The sequence below is a fragment of the Pygoscelis adeliae genome, unplaced genomic scaffold, assembly GCF_000699105.1.
Source record: "Pygoscelis adeliae isolate BGI_AS28 unplaced genomic scaffold, ASM69910v1 Scaffold85, whole genome shotgun sequence".
Classification (NCBI taxonomy): Eukaryota; Metazoa; Chordata; class Aves; order Sphenisciformes; family Spheniscidae; genus Pygoscelis; species Pygoscelis adeliae.
Window position 1 is genome coordinate 6,459,709 of NW_008824900.1, and position 18,539 is coordinate 6,478,247.

An 18,539-nucleotide genomic window follows, 5' to 3' on the forward strand; every position below is an offset into this window, starting at 1 on the left:
GGTGCAGAAACAGATTTTTTTTTTTTTAATCTGTCTTCTGGGTCTTAACATTAATGGACTTTCTGCACACATCAGGGATGTGAAGCACTCACATCAACGATGGAAGACATTCACCCAAGTCACAAGACCTCAGAGTAGTTAGGTGCCAAATTACGACACTTTCCAGATCTTTGGTATCAGAGCTAAGTTATTAGTAAGGTCACAAAGAAAGTTGGTAGTAGAATATAAACCTTGTCTTGGCTGTGCCAAATAACATATTGGCTTCTTTTGCCCCTTCCCAGGCTCCCTGTTATTCTCACCCTTGCTCTTTTCCCTAGTGAAAACTGTTGCTGCAGTATGTGCAGTATGGCACACCCGTCTTTTTCATGACTATTAAATATACAGATGCCTGTTCCAGAACATTCGGTGACATTCAAGAAAGCAAAAGGCATCTGAAATAATCTGCAGTGACAGATAGGACCTACACACAAATTAGATCCCAGTAAGACAAGTAATCAAGGGATCAACAGGCATTTAGTATTAAATACCTTTTGCTATCTGTTAAAATTGGTGAATGAACAGTATCAGTATCCCAAGATTAAACCTCTGCATTTCAAGCTGATGCACAGGTCCCAGGCAAGGGACAGTATCGTATATTCAGATGAGATCTGGCTGATCCCATCAACACAGGATGGAGTTTGCATGTCTTTGACCACGCTTTTTCTGTTTCTGCAGGATGGATGACATCCAGCTGTGCAAAGACATTATGAACCTTAAGAAAGAGCTGCAGACTTTGGTAGCAGTCCCAGGTAATGGCTATCTCCAACCCAGTATTAGGATAATGCTTGGGTGATGCACAGGTGGGGATGGTATCAGGAACATACCTCTGCCCCTAACAATCAGAAATCTCCCCCCAAGGTTGAGTTTCACGTCTCTTTCCTCTAGTCATTTTTTTCCCCCCCATTTTTCTTCCCATCTTTAATCTCCTGGTCTCTAAATTTCTTTTCATGCTGTATTTCACTGCTCCCTTGGCAGCAACCCTACAAATATCACTCAAAGTGCACATTCCTTAGTTCTTGCACTCCCTTGGCAGTCTCAAGGGAACCAAGTGGCAGAGATTGTCAGGTAGAAAAGACAGCATGCCAAGATACCTGAGATAAAAGGGAGGAAGGAGAGGGATTTATAATCATCACTGTGAATGTGGTTTTTTTTTTTCCCCAGATATACCAATTCATTGTCACACCTGTAGTTAAATCTGTCACACCTGTAGTTAAATCTACCTCCTAGAATAAAGTAAAACAGGTTTCTACAAAAAGCAAGGGGAAAGTCTGCTTTGTGTTTTGCCTTAATTCTCTGCAGATTCAGTGCTCTAAGGAGGGACAGAGTTGTGGGCAGTTTTGCAGTCCTTAACTCCAAACTGTAGCTGAAATCAAGGAAGAATTTTGCTTCACTACAGCTTCGCTGTTTTAGATCATCCACAACAGCCTACTCCATTCAAGAAAAAAAGTACAGACAGATCCTGCAAAACACTCAGCAACTGCAGTGGGCCATTTACACTAAATATTACTGCATGGCCTCTAGCACCCTTCAGAAATAGTTTGCTGCTGCCTAACTATTAAGGACAAATTTTGACTCTCCGTTAGTTATTCTCATTCCCCCCCCCCCATTTTATTGTGCAACTTTGAAGGACAACTTTTTCCCCCAGAAAGGAGAGAGAAGGTCACTCATGAAATAGGAAACAGGGGTCTACTCTGAGGCCAGACATTCTTAGTTGTGTAAGAACTTTTCCACTTTTCTTTGCACCCAAAAGTGGATTCATAATTTTTCTTACTTTTTCTTTGTATTTTAGTTACTTATAGGTCCATTTTTAATTTCTAATAACTGTTGGTACATTTAAATGGTATTGGAAAGGATTATGAATCCTAGAAAATATCTATGAATTATTCTCCTTGCCTCGCCTCTTCTAGTCTGCAGCTTTCCTACCCTTACTTTTAACTTACAGTTAGGGTTGATTGGTTTTCTTTTTTTTGGTGGGCTTTTTTTTTTTTTTAAACCTTTTAGAAACTATTTTCCAGTCAAAGTCTTAAGCAGAGATCCACAGACAGCAGTTTCTCCTTAGCACTTAGCAAATCGCAGCAAACTTACGAATTAAGTGTGCTCAGTTCCAGCCACACCACCTTTTGGGACACTCACAACAAAAACACTTTTGTCTTAATGAAGACAAAGAAGCTGCTGGCATTCACACAGAACTAAGTGCTGACACAGCATGTGCCTAACCTAGAAAAACACTTCCATAACATCTTTATCATAATTTTCCTGTTAGTTTACAGATTTGTATAGAGACCTGCTCTTTGGTTTCAGTAGGCAGTTTAGCCAATTTCAGTAGACATGGGATCAGTCTTTTAGTACACAGATTATGCAGTACTTTGCCACAATTCAGGATGCATATATTTGGCAGGCAGTTTCCTGAAGGATATCATGGGAGAGCACATCTCAGTCTGGGAGGTGGATAGATTGAAAGGAAGTATAAAGTAGCTTCTACCTTCAGTAGTGAAAGGAAGAGAGCCCTTGCTCCATAGACATAAGAGGCAAAGCAAGAAAAAGCAGTGACTTCTAGGCATTCTTTTTTTTTTTTCTCTGCTGCAAATTCAGAATTAATCACAGGAATTCATCATAGGTAACAATGTAGAGGTTTTGAAGTCTTCAGAGCAGTCAATAACCATCTTCCTTTATCATTTCTAAAAGATAAAACACAGAAAATACATCCCAGACAAAGCAGCCTTATGTTATATTACAAATTATTTCCTCTGCTACTGGCAGACCGTAACTTAAAATTCTCCAAGGAGTATGACTTTCTGAGAGTAAGACTTACAGAATTTCATTGTCTTGAAAAATATGTTCAAGGTGTTTTTATCTCACTTACTAAGGAATGGATTTATTGCAGAAATTCCCAGCAGTAAGCATCCTGAAGCCCACGATCCAAAATTAAGCTGTATTAAACAATTATTTTCAAGTGTCTGAATTATTTAGCTGTTTAAAATATCTTGTAAGTTCAATCAGCACACATAACATAGCTCAGATGCATCAGACTGCAGGCAGCTTGCCCTTCCTCCCACAACTCTTATTATACTGAATTTTATGGTTCTCTAAATGCAGTTCTACTGCTCAAACCCAAGATTCTTGATTTAATGCAAAGTGTCTTCTCAGCTAATAAAAATTTTCAGCTTCTTGAGGAAATGTGGGCTGGGATTTGCCTCTGACTTTCTCATCTCTGCTTCATTTGCTAGGTTTGAAGATTTCTCTTAACTACATTTGCTTTATAACCTTAAACTACAGCTCTGTAATCCCTAACATTCATGAGTTTTACTTTGTGACAGGCACATCTTTCATGTCACAAAAATGGTTATTTGTAGACAACCTAGTCATTACAGACTGGCCAATTAACAAGGACATATATTAATTACTCAGATTTTTGAAGCACAGGGAAAATAAACACTTTCATTTATTTTTCTGCATTTTACAATTGATGCTATTTGTGTGGATTTGCAGCTCACCTGCCTTACCAGAGTAGAAAAAAGCGTTGTCGTCAACAGCCAAAGCTGTCATGAAATACAGAGAAATGGTTCCTTTTGGTGTGGTCTCATTTCCCCTGAGGTCAAAGGGAGTTTGTACCATGGGTTTTAATGAAGCATCCTGGACTGTTTTCTTACCAAAGTTCTTTAAAAGTCAAAGCAGTGTCTTGCAGAGCAAATTATTATTAAAAGTAGGCTTGGCAAGCCCCACAGAGTCTCCAGACCATTAAGCTGATCAGACACAACAGCAGCAAGCGTAAGAGAGAAAAGAGGCAGTACCCAGAACTTGCTGGGGTTTTGGTGACTCAGGTCTGAAGAACCATTGACTTCAACCAGCAAATCATTCTTAGACATCTGCAATGTTCACCCCTCCACCCTGCTCCCTAGAATCCAAAGTAATAGTCTTTTCTCTGTTTTTGACCAGAAAAAGAAAAAACAAAGATGGACAAACAAAGAGAGGATGAACTGATTCAGAAGATCCATAGACTGGTACAAAAAAGAGATTTTCTTGTAGATGATGCAGAGGTGGAGAGATTACGGTAAGAACTAAAAGCAACTGAACCTATTTGTGAGATTTCACAAGTCTAATACTACACTGGAGTAAGTGACAAAATTTACATCAACATTAATGGGAGAGAATTGGTCCTTTAAAACAACTTACGAAGTTAAAAGCCTCCTCCCGGTTCCATAGGAAAAACATTAAAACTGCACTTCTGTGGCTCTTTATCCCATTAATGATTCAGTCATCTCATGACTACAGCAGGGTTTGGTCTCTTACTTTCCTACCAGAAAGCGTCTGGGCATTTTCCATTAAGTAGTAAAGGATTTTTGCTGCTACCAGAGGATCCTCTTGGCATGAGAAGTAGACGTAAAATGGAATTCTACAAGGAACATATTTGTGGACATCTAAAATATGCCTTTTTTAAAAAAGAGTTATTAATGTGGTTGGGTTTTTTTATTATTATTCTCACCCTGCCATAGCAAAAAAAAAAGAAAAAAGAGAATGCAATCACTAACACAGGTCTACCTAACCTAAAGCATAAGCGAGTTCAGAATGGCTTCATCTCAGCCCAAAGTTGCTGAGAAACCTGTGGTCTTTCTCAAAAGTTCATTTCCAGCTCTTGCACTGAGATCCCAACACTCTACAAATAGTCAGAGTTTTGCTATTATTTCCCCTGTCTCTTTCAACAGTAAAGATTCAAGGCTCATCAATCCATTTATCCTAAATGACAATATCTCTTCCAACACAATTAAATTCTAAGCAAGCAAAGGACAGGAGAGAAGAAAGCTTGCCAGAGTCCTGCAGCTGATCAAAGAAAGCTGTTCAAAGTCAGCAGCTGACAAGAAGCCTGAGCTAGTAAGTAATCCAGAGCTCTCAACTGTTAGTTCAATGTGCAAATTGCAAAAACCTCATCAGCAACCAGACAATACAGAAGCCTAATTGTAGGCTACTGAAAATGTACTGTTATGCACTATGCAGATGTGAATACATTAGTGTCAATTCACATTTGCAGTAAAACCTGAGGCTTTTCTTCAAAACTCTTGATTCAAAACTTTTCTTTAAAACTCGATTCAAAACTCAGAAGTCTGCTTTTCCTCTAAACTGAGATATTCAATCAGTGCGCCTATTGTTAATGGTTAAATAAAAAAATAGCAAAGAAACTAGCATGGAAATATCATTAATAGATACAATCAAGGTTAGCAACACAATCATCATCTTCTGTCATCTTCAGGCAAAGAGAAATACACTTGGTTTTGGTAAACACTAACAGCAGAAGACCATGAGATAACAGTCTTTTGTCTAAGCAGGCCTTTAAAAATAAGCAGTACAATCACAGCAATATGTATCCTCTGCTTTCCTTTGTAGAGGAAGCATCGTGCAGCACTCGTGAGGCCAGATTAAAATAGGTGATACGTTACGGTTTAAACCCACTGACTAGGGAATATAATGAATCCAACACTATCAGAGACAAGTAAAGAACCTTGGGCAAAATTCTGTCTCTGAATTCTACAAGAAGTTTGTTCCTGTTTTCATTTAGGCAAATATTTTAGTGATTTGATCCTAGCTACTCTAGCTTTTACTGTCCCATTTACAGAGAAAACATTATTTCTGTAACAGATTTATTTTCCTTTTTTCCACCAGAGAGAAAGAAGAAGACAAAGAGATGGCTGAATTCCTTCGCACCAAGTTAAAACCCTTAGACAAAGCAACACAGTCTCCTACCAGTGAGTTCTTAAACATTAAGAAAAACAAGAAAAAAATCAGAAAAACTCCAAAGACAACTGGATAAAAGAGCATTTTCAAAGGCCATGCTGGGCCAGCCTCTGCCAAAAGCTAGGTTAATCTAGCTATGTCACCCTGAAACAAGATAGCATGTCAGCAATTGCTGGCCACTTAGAGTTCAGATGCCTAATTACACCTTAAAACTGAATCCAAGTCATCTATGGCCACTTTAAAATTGCTTTGTATGTTTTACATATGCAAAATATATTTGAATTCAAATTGCCACAACCTGCTTTTGTAAGCAACTAGATTTAATTTTACCAATCATTTTCCCATCTGGTTCTGCAAAAAAAAACCCAACCCTGTTTAAGATATATGCTAGGATATCAGAAGCAAAGTTTGCCTGTTTTTACTGCAGGCAAGATGTAAACTAGAGAAAAGACCACAAACTTCCACAGCTGCCCCAAATTTCTTACATCTTACCAGCATAAATAGGCTTTTTGATCACCTCAACCCAAATCACTTACAGACAGAACTGCAAACACACTAATTTCTCAGAAACTAAGCAGATTACATGATCCCTTGGAAGCTTTTAGCTGCAACTTTCAAACAAAACAGTTACAGCATGAGCTCTAAAATTTAACAGATTGATTTTGACCTGTCTCAAACTGAGCTCTTGGGCAGGGAGACAGTCAAGTGAGAACGGTACCCTTCTTAGAAAGTTAATTTGGTCCACCAGCTGAAGAGGTTTGTATCCAAACACACTGCCATTTTGCATAGATAAAGATCTTGCTAAAGAGTTTCCAGAGGGATGTGGAATGACTGTGAAGTTCAAGTACAAGTTTGACATTTTAAGACGCATCACTAATTATTTATACCCTTTTAGTCACAGGGAGCATGACTCATCTCCTTGTTAGTTTACTTCATGTCATTGCTTTTAAATGCAATGTTAGAGATACAAGATTCTTTTCACCCTGAAAAATTAAAACCTACCTTTATCTTGTTCTCCTAATTACAACATCCGAGTTGATAAGAGAATAAACTCTAGCAGTATTTTTGTTCTTCAGCTCCTTAGTTTGAATCCACATACCAGCTTGGTTACTTTGAAGTGTTAGATGTATCGTTCAAACAAGAGTTAAAGAAGTCAGAGTGGGGGGAGAGGGCAGGAAAGGCTTGCATTCTTTAAGCCAGAAGTAGGAAGAAATAGTTTGACCAGCTCTTGGTTTTAATGGTGTCCTGTTTTGAACATTGCAGGCAGCCCAGCAGAAAAGAAGGTAGAACCTCCTCCAAGCAAGCCCACCATTGCCAAAGCAGGATTGGCTATTATTAAAGATTGTTGTGGGGCCACACAATGCAACATCATGTAGCTCTGGGCTCTCTACCATGTTTGTCTTTTCAAATGTTTTCATTGAAGGAAACTGTAGGGTGAGGGGAACTAACAGCATCCTGCTAACGGAATCAAGAGCAACTGGCACAACAGTAATATGGAATGTACAATGGCAGGTTCTTCACTGTTGCATGGATCACTCAACACGCATGCCTAAAAACAAAAGAAATCTATATAGTGGCTGTCCAGTGACCAGAAAAGATCTGTAGTAGAGTCAACAAAAACACCCCAGTGATAAAAGTGAATGAAAAAGCAGGTATATTTCATCCAGGGAGGTACAAAACAGCAATTTTGATAGGCCATCGCTTCGTAAGAATTTGTTTTTCCCCCTTGACAAACAGCACTCAAAAGTTGCCGAAATACCCTATTTTGACTACTTTTCAAAACAAAGGCCACAAGTAATGCTGTATATAGCACAACTGATAGATGAAGCAACTTTAGGATAACTGATGTTGCATACAAAATACTTACCAAACTAGTGTGATGTTCAACTACTTTGCTGTGGAGTTTCACTTCCAATTCTTCCTAAAGAATGAGGATCGGTGACAAGGATGCTGCAAGTAGAGATAGATTTTTATATCCCATATGATTTCTGAATTACTGAAGTCAAATGAGTATTGCTTGTACCAGGGAAAATAAATATCTGGTAAAGCTTTAGCAAGCACAGCTACACTAAACTGCAAATAGATGATGTAGTCCAAAGCTGTGTCATTTCTCTTTCAGATCTCCACCTCACATGGAGCCAGAGAAATATTCACCCAGAGAGTTTTGTCCACTATTAGAAGTTACATGCAGTATAAGATTATGTATCACTGGTAGGTTGCTGGGAGGAGAGTGGAAGACAAAAAATTTAACTAATATTTAAACAATGCTTAAAACAACTATTAATTGCATATTTCATGACCATAGGAAATATAAACTATCAAGCATAGGAAGACACTAGCCACCCAAGAGAAGTTGACCACAAGACAAATATACAAATACAGAAGTAGGTATTTGTGGTAGGATGATCACATTCTACACAAAATGGGTTCAAAATTACAGGAAATACAGGAAGACTTATCTGTGTTTCACCATTAAATGTGTTTCTGGTCTCTATGCAGATTAAGCCTTGTGGAATCTAATATCTTTATATTAGCTGTCAGTAGCTGGTTTGTCCATGTGATGGTATTCCATATAAATGTACTGTGATAGGTGTAAATAGTAAAATAAATGTACATGGATCTAATGTGAAAATCTCAGGCTTAGAGATAACAAACAGATAGCAAAAAGTTCCTAAAATACAGTTTTTCAAGAGGAACTTCCATTTTGTGAAGCTAAGTGAAGCGTGCACTTATATACAAAGGAACCACAGTTATAGGAAAGGAGAAAAAATTGACAGCAGTTACCCCAAAAGGATAAACAGTAGTATTTTTTAGAGAGAGTATCTCATTAAGGTTGAAGGAGATAGACTATTCTTGTACAAATAAAACCTAATCCCTAGCATCGGACTGATTCAATGAAAAACATTTGCATTTCCAGAATCATTTGTTTCAGTATTGCAGACTCACTTGAGACAAAGAACTTGCATCACTAAGTTCCTTAAGGTTTAAGTATCAAGGAGGAAAAAAGCCACAAAAGGTTTCCACTAAGACATGAAGCACTTTAATTACTTTGACCAAAGACACAGGAAAGAGGACAAAACATATCCAAAGGCTGAATAGTCACATATAGTTATTGCTTCCTTGTTGATACATACAACAGCACATTAAGCTCTGTAGCTGTCAATAACTACTGTATCTGGTATGGGTTGGACTCTGTATAGCACCTGTGTACATTAACAGAGTTATAGAGAAAACTGCTTTTAAGGGAGAATACACACTGGAGCGGAAGCAATGCCCACTGGCTTCTGTAAAATTCAACAGCCTCTTGAATTTGCTGGTACCCAATTAAGACATCAGGAATTATCAGTATCTTAAGACAAGAGGCAGATGTTCAGTGCCATTAACAGAGGCACATGGAAGTTAGGAAAAACCTTGTAGTGAAGCACCAAACTTAAAGCCTTAGGAGGATGAACTGTTAAAACCAAGTATTGTGAATGCTGGTAAGTAAAGGGTCCTGAAGAAAGACTTCACACACAGTTTTTGTAAGGCAAGAGGTGACTTAGGCACATTAGCATCTAAGCCAGGCTGTGCTGACGATTGGGGTGATCCCTGCATGCTGCACAGAATCTATAGTCCCTTGGAAAGAAAAGTGAAATTGGTAGAATGTAGGTTTGTATGAAAAAGTTTCATTAACAGGAAACGGAGCTAGACATTTCTGGGATGCAACACTCATGACTAGGCTACAGGGCCCCCTCCTTTAATTGAAATGAAGAGGAGAAAACACAGCAAGTGTGAACATGTAATATTCATATACAGTTAGCACGGGTAGCCAGTGCCCCAAAGGGACTTGAACTACAGCAGTATTAATGAGTGTCATGGTTTAACCCCAGTTGGCAACTAAGCCCCACACAGCTGCTCACTCACTCCCCCCCAGTGGTATGGGGGAAAGAATTGCAAGAGCAAAAGTAAGGAAACTTGTGGGTTAAGAACAGTTTAATGATTGAAATAAAATAATAAAAAATGATAACAAGAAGGAAAACAACAAGAAGAGAGAGAGAAACAAAACCCAGGAAAAACGAGCAATGCAACCACTCACCACCTGCTGACTGATGCCCAGTCACTCCCTGGGCAGCGATCACTGCCCCCTGGCCAACTCCCCCCAGTTTATGCACTGAGCATGACGTCCCATGGTATGGAATGTCCCTTTGGCCAGTTTGGGTCAGCTGTCCTGGCTGTGCCCCCTCCCAGCTTCTTGTGCACCTCCTCAGTGGCAGAGCATGGGAAGCTGAGAAGTCCTTGACTTAGTATAAGCACTGCTTAGCAACTAAACCATCAGTGTGTTATCACATTATTCTCATCCTAAATCCAAAACACAGCACTGTACCAGCCACTAGGAGGAAAATTAACTCTATCCCAGCCGAAATGAGGACAATGAGAGTGAACTTCATTTTCAGAAGTTCTACCTTGGCTCAGCTGAAAGGTTTTCTTTGTGTGAGTTTGTTTTGAATTAGCAAATGCTTCAGTTCTGTTTTTATTTGGGTGGGTTTGAACAGCTTGCCTGCAGTGCACCAGCAGTTCCTTTAAGAATGGGGTCAGTGATGCTGCTTAGCAGCGAAGTCCTGGTTTTTTTGGACTCTGAGATCAGATTCTTAGCTGTGTTCAACACTGGCTTACAGCGTTGTTCATCCAGAACACAGCAGAGCCCTAATGGCTTACTTCAAACATAATGGTTGTAATTAAACAAATTAAACTTAGGAAGGAATTAAGCATGTAAAAAATCTTGGTCCTTGTTTTTTTTTTAAAAAATCAGACTAAACCAGTGAGTATTCCCAAGTACAATGAGGGGCTTTAACTTCCATGATCCTATGAACATAGCACATTATGCAATCCCCATATGTAAAATCAGCAGAAAATATCAGACAAGTATCTTTAGGTGACTACATCAAGTAACTGGCATCGTTTCAGAGCTAGTTTTCACATATCTGTTACTGTCTGCAACATCGGTTGACTGAAGCACCCAAAATCTCTTCTGGAAATCCTGGCTGTTACCACTCCGGAAAGAAGGCGAGTCATCAGAAAAAGAAGAAAATTTAAGGTGGATTTGACACCCAGTTTCCTCTATGAACTGGTAAGCATGGCTATATTCAGGAAAGGATCTTGGTCTACTGAGAAAACAAAAGTGCTGAAGTGCTATTGTACTACTTGCCAATTCTACCAGCAAATGGTTCTCTTGTACCTTCCCCTAGGCCTACTGAATCTCTTCAGCAAGGTTAAACATATTTCCAAATAAACTAAGCTACTGTGTTACACTAAGAATATGTTTCTTGCTGTTACTGAAGGAAATAAGTGGTTGTGGAGTAGAGTGGAATGCACTTACTGTGCTGCTATACTTTTTGAATTAAAAAAGAATAGGATTATAATTCTGCAAGAAAGGAAAAATTTGCTGAGTTAGTGATGCTACTGAAATAAAAATAAAGGATTTTATCTCACTGAAAAAACATACAGTTTCTCCATTGACACTCCACAAACAACAACCACTAAAAAGCCAATCTCATTATGCTCCTAGATGACTTTGAAACCTCACTACAGCCCAGAGCGCTGCACAGACTAGAAGGCAGTTCCCAGAAGATCCCAACATATTTGAGTATCAAAACCATTGCCAAGCCAGAAAGGCTTAACAGCAATTAAGAAAAAAAAAACAAACAATCAGCACTTTCTGGTCTGCTCACCGGAGTGGTTTTTACAGATGCTACCTGAAGCGTAGGGCTCTGGAGATCTCAGGGAGCACAGACTACATGACCAGATACAGGGAATGAGATAGAATCACGTGCATTTAGGGGTGGATCTCATGTTGCTGCTTTGCTCTCATTGCCCCAACCTTCCTCCTGTCAGAAGCGAACACAATGAAATCAAAATTTGTGTTAACGAAGTTTTGGTGTTGAGAGTCAACTAAGGAATATCTAACAGCAATGGTATTATATCATCTGAACAAGAGGTGTGGAAGACAAGTTTTCTCCTCCCCTATCTCCCACAATAAAATCATTCAGCCCAACAGAAAGCTGTAAACATAACCCTGCAGCCAACTGAGGAATCCTAAGTCAAAAGTCAGCAATACACAGGAGAGAGATTGCATCATCCAGACTTTCTCTGCCTAATTGTACCCTAAGTGACAAGTTACCAGTGTCTTGTTAACCAAGACACAGTTAAGAAGAGTTAACAAGTACTTTCATAAGTACAGCCACTCCACACTCCAGAAAGAATAGTATTTTACCTAAAAAGCCAATATTAAGTTGCATTTGACTGCAAGCTGAAATGTGCAGCTGCAAAAGGTAACTAGGGCAATGCTTTCCTCTTTGTGGCTGGTAACCCTAAGTTCATGTGTGATTCAGGCTTTGTCATACTTTGTCTTCCTACACAGGCAGAAGAGCATGTTTTCATTTGCAGCTAAGCAGATTGTTAAGGAGAGCAGTTTTCCCAATATTTTGTTCAGCTTGATCCCAAACCATGCCACTTGGAACTAAAATATTTACAGCAGACTGAACTCAATTACCTCAAATTATGAATTTGAGTTTATTCGACACAAGATGTGTAGAATACACAGATTCTACCCATATCCTTATCCATACTCCCTGTCTCTGAAGCAGTTAAAATCTTTACTGGCACTTCAGAGGCAGTTCTTGGAAACTAAGTATTTGACTACTGGCTCCAAAACCGAAGAGATCTCAGACTTCTTTTACAGTTAAGCACTTAATTAAAATTCCAGCTGAGAACAAATAGAGAACCTGCAAGTTAGACTCACTGGTAAACAATTATCACAGAAAACGTTTCTGGTCATGAAGGAGAATATTTTTCTTATTAGAAAGGAATTTGAAGGAATTGAGTTCATATTTTTTCAATAAACATGATATTTCTCTTACAGTAGAAAGACAACCACAAACTCATTACACAGACAACAACCCAGAGAATATGTATTCCACAGTACAGAGTCTTCCAAGATGTGCAAATAAACCGAGTTGCTCTGTGTGGTTTGCTCCTACCTAAAACAATAGAAAGTTTCTTGGTGCTCCAACATATATAGGAATGTCAACATTTGACAAGTCAAGTGCCAGCAGGTCACCACCAGACTCTCACCTTTCAGGAGCAGGCTGAAGCAAAGCAAAGCAATTTTTCTTCTGGTTTGATCTTGAAGAAAGGGCAGCTCCCTTTCCTATTCCAGACCCAGCATGTATTCCCAAGCAGCTCAAAGTCCAAGCCACGCTTCAGAGTAGTCACATGTTACTTAAAACGACCACAGTCCTACTCTGCCCCAGCATAAATGCTACCAATGTTATTAAGGTGCCTCCTGTTCCACATAATCCCATCAATCCTATAAACAGCCAGCCAAGCAGGCTGCTTTGGAACAGGATCATAAACCCATTACTTTAGGGTCCAAAAACTTACTCTTTCCTCCATGTGGATACAACACTTCACATAGGATCCTGAGAACACCTCAGTATCTAGACCTGGATCCAGACAGCCTAGACGACAACTTATAGTCTCAGAGATGAATAAGGAAGTGTTTAACAGTAGCATTTCCTGTACATTTAAGCTTGTATCCTTTACAGCATTATTAGTTTCTTAACTAGAGGCAGTTTTCTGCAGTAATATTTCATATGAGGTTGAGCTAATTGTGAAAAGGCACCAAGAGATGTTTAAACTGGTACCTAAAAAGTAAACCTCATCAGCTACAGAAATCAGTGGATTGTAATAGGCTGGATGTTGTAGACTTTCAAACCTACTTTGACATGCTTTAGATAAGCTGTATTACCTGCTGGAGTGAGTCTAAAAGAGAACTTCCAATTTAGGATTTTCAAGCTACAAGAATAGAGAGCTCATGCACCACCACAAAGAGCTACAAATGACAGCAGCAATGCATTTAACTGTTTCTGCTTTCACTTAACAAAAACATCAGAAATTCCATTGACTGGAGGTATGTGCTTTGTTTTCCTAGCAAACAAATCCTAAGAGTTCCACTGAATGGACCTTTCAAGCCAACTACATGTGATTGGATTTGAAATGCAGAAAAGAGTTTTCCTTTACAACAGTATTGCTATTGAAGCTTTTGTAAACACACCTATATCCAATTACTATTTGCTTGTGCACCTTCAGGCCAGAAAACCCCTCTGATGACCTACCTTTGTTTCACTGGGCAATCAAAGCTGCTCTAAAACACCATAAATGCAAGAGCTCCTTAGCTACTTGCTTCTACTACATAGAAGACTGTCACTGTAATCTTACCTTCTGTAACTAGCACAAAATAAACCTAACTGATGAAGTGTTACAGCCCTCAGTCAACTTACATTGAGCAAATGCAGGTCTACAGAGAAATTAAATCCAGGGCACAAGATTATGCACTGAACTGCAACTGCCACAGGCACCGTTGAACACACTCCTCCTGAAGCATGAGACAGTGTCTTTATTAGCAAAATCAAAGAGACAAACCACAAGCAAGGAGCAGAGTAATCCTTACCTCAATTTACAACTGCTTATTTTAAAATTGTGTGTCAACTGAATGAAAGATTCAACTCGCTCGAAAATTGAAGTTATAATCGTCCACTTGTTTCTCAGCCAAGTTCATGCTCTTGCATAGTGACTGATGTCCGAAAGAACCCATACAAGTACATCTTCCCTGCAGGCAAACTATTAACAGATTCTTTCCTGCAAACACCTTCCCTTTTAGGATCTGAGGTAGCATCTTGAGTATGACCACCCTGTCTCATTAATGAGCAGCTCATTGTGCTCCAAGAGCCTCTGTACCAAGACTGTACCTAACTGCAACCAGATTCTACACAAGTTAAAAGTGTAATGTATCAAAAGGTTTTAGGAGATTTACCTTGAAGAGATAACTTTCTTCAGGTGTGTAAATGAAGAAGTAGAACACATGTCCTTAGAAAGCAATGGCAGAGTCCAGAGTCAAACTGAGGGTGGGTGTTCTTGATGACAGCACAGTCTGGAAGACCACCACTGCAGCTCCCTCAGCATCACTGGCAAGTGCCTCAACGCAGAGACAGTAATGGAGCTCACCCTGTATTCCTGGTGTCCTTTACCACCATCAAAATATGCACTATGCCCAGGACACCAGGAACCTTGTAAGACAGTTGCCATCAGGATTTCAGAGCTGGAACATCCGTGAGAACTCCACCCATGCCCACAGCAGTCACTGCAGCACACAGAGCTTCAGCACTAGGAACACCTCAGTGACCAGGCCCTGTCTCATGCCGCTCCCAGCCTATTTGGTAAAGCTGCACGTAACAGACCTGCAGGATCTATGACAGAGCTAATGAAATAATTGCTGGCCTGTTGAGCACTCTATTTTATGGCTTGGGCTTCTAACAGAAATTGCTTCAGGTGAATTGCAGAGTAGTTTAAGAAAGCTCAAAACCAGCAAAGATGATGGCAGCTAATTCCAAGTTTCTTGGAGCCAATCACCTCATCCCATCTACACTGACAGAGTTGTTTGTTGTTTTTTTTCTTACCAGTAGACTTCATCACACAAAATAGGTTATCTGGCAGAATGCCATTTTTATTATTTTTGAATCCAATAACTGAAAGGCTGACTTGAGACTTGTGCCCACAGCATGACATGTAATAGTGCTTTGACAGCCATGTACCATCTGACCTGCTGGAATGCCTGAGGCTTTATCATGTTCTGTACCCCAGCATCACTGCATGAGGCTGTAGGCGAGTCAGCTCAGCATTACTGTATGTGCCATATACTAAGTAGAATAGCTTCTGGCAGTAATACAGGTTCCAAATCTCAAGGTGAAATGAATAAATGTCAATTTAGAATAAGTCTGCAACAGCTGATGTTTCTCACCATCTTTCTTCCTGAGTTACTACAAACTTATTTCTGGCACAATGTCACAGCTCACAAATTGCTTTGCTTTTGAGCTGGCAAAGGCTGCTCTACAGCCTCCTTAAACAGGCATACAAGGTTAATATAATCACTCCAAAACCCTGTTTGGCACAGATACATTTTAAAGGAAATATTTTGAAGGCTTTTGCTTTAGGACTGTCAAGCTCAATGGATTATAGAGATAGTTTCCAAAGGGATCACCTGTATGCACGAGCAATAGGAACACTCCAGTTTCCACCATTTGTCTTGGGACTAATAACAGTCCCTTATCCTTGTAACACAAAATACAGAGCTAAGCACCAAAAGCATAAGCCAGAAGCTTTTATGCCTTGCTGTACCTACACAGGCCGTCTTTAAAAGCAGGCAGATCTTGGTGCAGGAATACGTTGCTCAACTTTTCAGGTGGCAAACTGTCTTAGTTAGGGCAAGGAATTCCTGTATCTCATCTTGCTACTGCACCATTGCTCTTCTGCAGGCATTACCTATGCTTCGGACAAAGTCCAGGATATGTTGAAAGTCCTGCAGGATATGGATCCTTCAAGATACTGACCACAAGGCTTTTAGAGATACCGTTTTTCAGGAAGTTTTCCTATTCTTCCCCTAATCCATTTATGATTATTTCATCCTAGCTCTCTCTCCTCTGAGACCATCCTGGAAGTTTCTACATACTTGTCATATTCCACCCCCACAATCCCCTCCCACACCTTTAAAAAACACAACAGAAAATATGAAAGCAATCTCTGGTTACAGGACTATCATGTGAGCTGTTCCTCTCCTTCCCTTTGCACAACTTGATGGTTTTTCTCTGAATTCCCTTCATATATTAAATGTTTATCCTACTCTTCAGGTAAAATTACTTACCTGTAGTCTGATAAGGTGCTTAGGTCTCACTGCATAATATCCATACTATCCTCTTCATCGCAAGTCTGTTGGCAACAACCCTCAGTCATCATTTAAGAATCCTGTCTTAATAGCTTGAGCTCAAATTTGAGATGTCTTCAATGCACCAATCTGCACCTCAAACAACTCTCCCTTTAAGTACAACCAGCATGGTCAAGCTTTTTCTGTCACGCTTGTCACTACTTATAGCCAAACTGTTTAAATGCTTAGGGAAAACAAATGCAACACTGTCAGTGACAATTAGCCAAAAGAGGAAAACCAAACAAAATCTTTTAGATAGGTATTATAGATACAAGGCAGCTAAGGATTAGATGGGACTAGTGGAGCATCTAAAAAATGTATCATCTTAAAACTCATATATCCTAGAGAAGCTTTTTTTACTCTACAGAATATGCTCAGAAATAATACCTTGAAGTGACATCTCAGAAATTTCTTGTAAAATGGCATTCTCTATTTATATCAATCTACTTCCTGTAGCACATGTAAGACACTACAAACCATTTTAATAGTCACTTAAGATTTTTTCTAATTTTCTCTATCTATGTAATATTAAAACATAAAAACAGTCCATACAAGAAGGAATACTACATTAAAAGTAATGTATGTTGGAAGAGTAGAGACATTGTATCTCATCCTCTGAACAAATACCAGCTAAAGTGTGGGAAAATATCTGAAAGATCTCTAGGTATCAACTGTTCCATAGCATACATCCATTAATAAAATGCTGACTTTAAAGTACATCAGCATCTGGCTTTCTATGGCCACACAGGCTGAACAGGTAAAGGTCAAGCTTTGAATGAGAAATCACTTAAAGCCAAGGTTTTCAAACTCTAGTTTTCAAAAGGCACAAAAGAGACTAAATACTCAAATTGCAAAAAGGTTAGCTGCAAAGACACTTAACATTAAGTGTCAAGAAATTAAGAGACAAGATTAAAAGGAAGGGTTACTCCCACAGACTGATAAGCAGGCTTCACTGCTAACACTCAGTTTTCAGTTGCTCACATTTCTGTAAACAGCTAAGCAAAGCAAAGCCAGGCCCTGTTTTTTCCTCCAAGCAGTCAGTTTTTCTCTCCATACCAAAGTCCTGAGACTGTCTAGAATACAGAAAGCAATCTGTCCTTTGTGGCCAAAACCAAAGTCCTCAGTCTATTCTATAAGAGATTGCTTGCTTTCTTACTCTTCACACCCAAAAGCTTTGCTTTGTCCAACGGAAAAGCCTTTTGTCAGCTCTTCTGTTCAGAAACTTCAAAGGTAAAGAAACAGCCTTATGTTCTCTGTTCTCTTAGTCATGCTTCCTATCAGCATTATTCCACATTACACCTGAAACGTCAAGTAAGTCACTTCCCTAATGCTCTTCTCTGGCATTATGCCCAAGTCTCTCCTTGTGCTTTTTTTCTTTTAATTACAGTTAATGGAAATAGGAGTTAAACCATAGTTCACCATGCAGTTACACTCTGTCCTGCTACATTATGGCAGACAAAACAAGCCATATTACTTTTAGAAAAAAATAGGTTATTTCCATCAAGACTTTCAAAAACTTTTCACTAATTTAAACAGATGGCTTAACATAAAATGAGAATGAAAGAAGTAGGAATGTTTGCAACATGGTAACAAAAGAACACTTAAAACCAAACTCACCTTTTGAAGGTAATCACATACCAGGTGGTATGTTTTAAGTATGCATGAGTAAAATCCCTCACTCACAACTACTGGAAGAATGAAATTATAGTGGTGATTATACAGTTTGTGGTGTTGCTTAAGATGCTATAGAAAGTTTTTATAAATTGCCTACCCCCCTTCTAAAGAGTGATATTTATTACACTATTTATGGAGAGTTTCCTGCTAAATAAGTTTAGGTAGTTACTTTAAAATTGTTTACTGAACAAGCAAGTACTCTGGAAGGTCAAGTGAACACTTACCTGCAGCAGGCCTGACATTTACTCTAGCAGACTATTCCACTTAACAGTTCCAGTAAATGAGAATATATGATAAGACCACA

The 18,539-nt window shown here is 39.1% G+C and overlaps 1 protein-coding gene across 1 annotated transcript in view; it reads left to right on the forward strand.

The window, feature by feature from the left end:
* Window positions 1-7,238, forward strand: part of LOC103917630 (chromosome unknown open reading frame, human C16orf45) — a 40,158-nt gene extending 32,920 nt beyond the window's left edge. Inside the window, exons 3-6 of the mRNA XM_009324818.1 lie at window positions 715-788; window positions 3,976-4,090; window positions 5,695-5,777; window positions 7,030-7,238. Coding sequence (XP_009323093.1) covers window positions 715-788; window positions 3,976-4,090; window positions 5,695-5,777; window positions 7,030-7,142 — 385 coding nt within the window. The 3' untranslated portion in view covers window positions 7,143-7,238. The remainder of the gene's footprint in view (window positions 1-714; window positions 789-3,975; window positions 4,091-5,694; window positions 5,778-7,029) is intronic.
* Window positions 7,239-18,539: the final 11,301 nt, after the last annotated feature.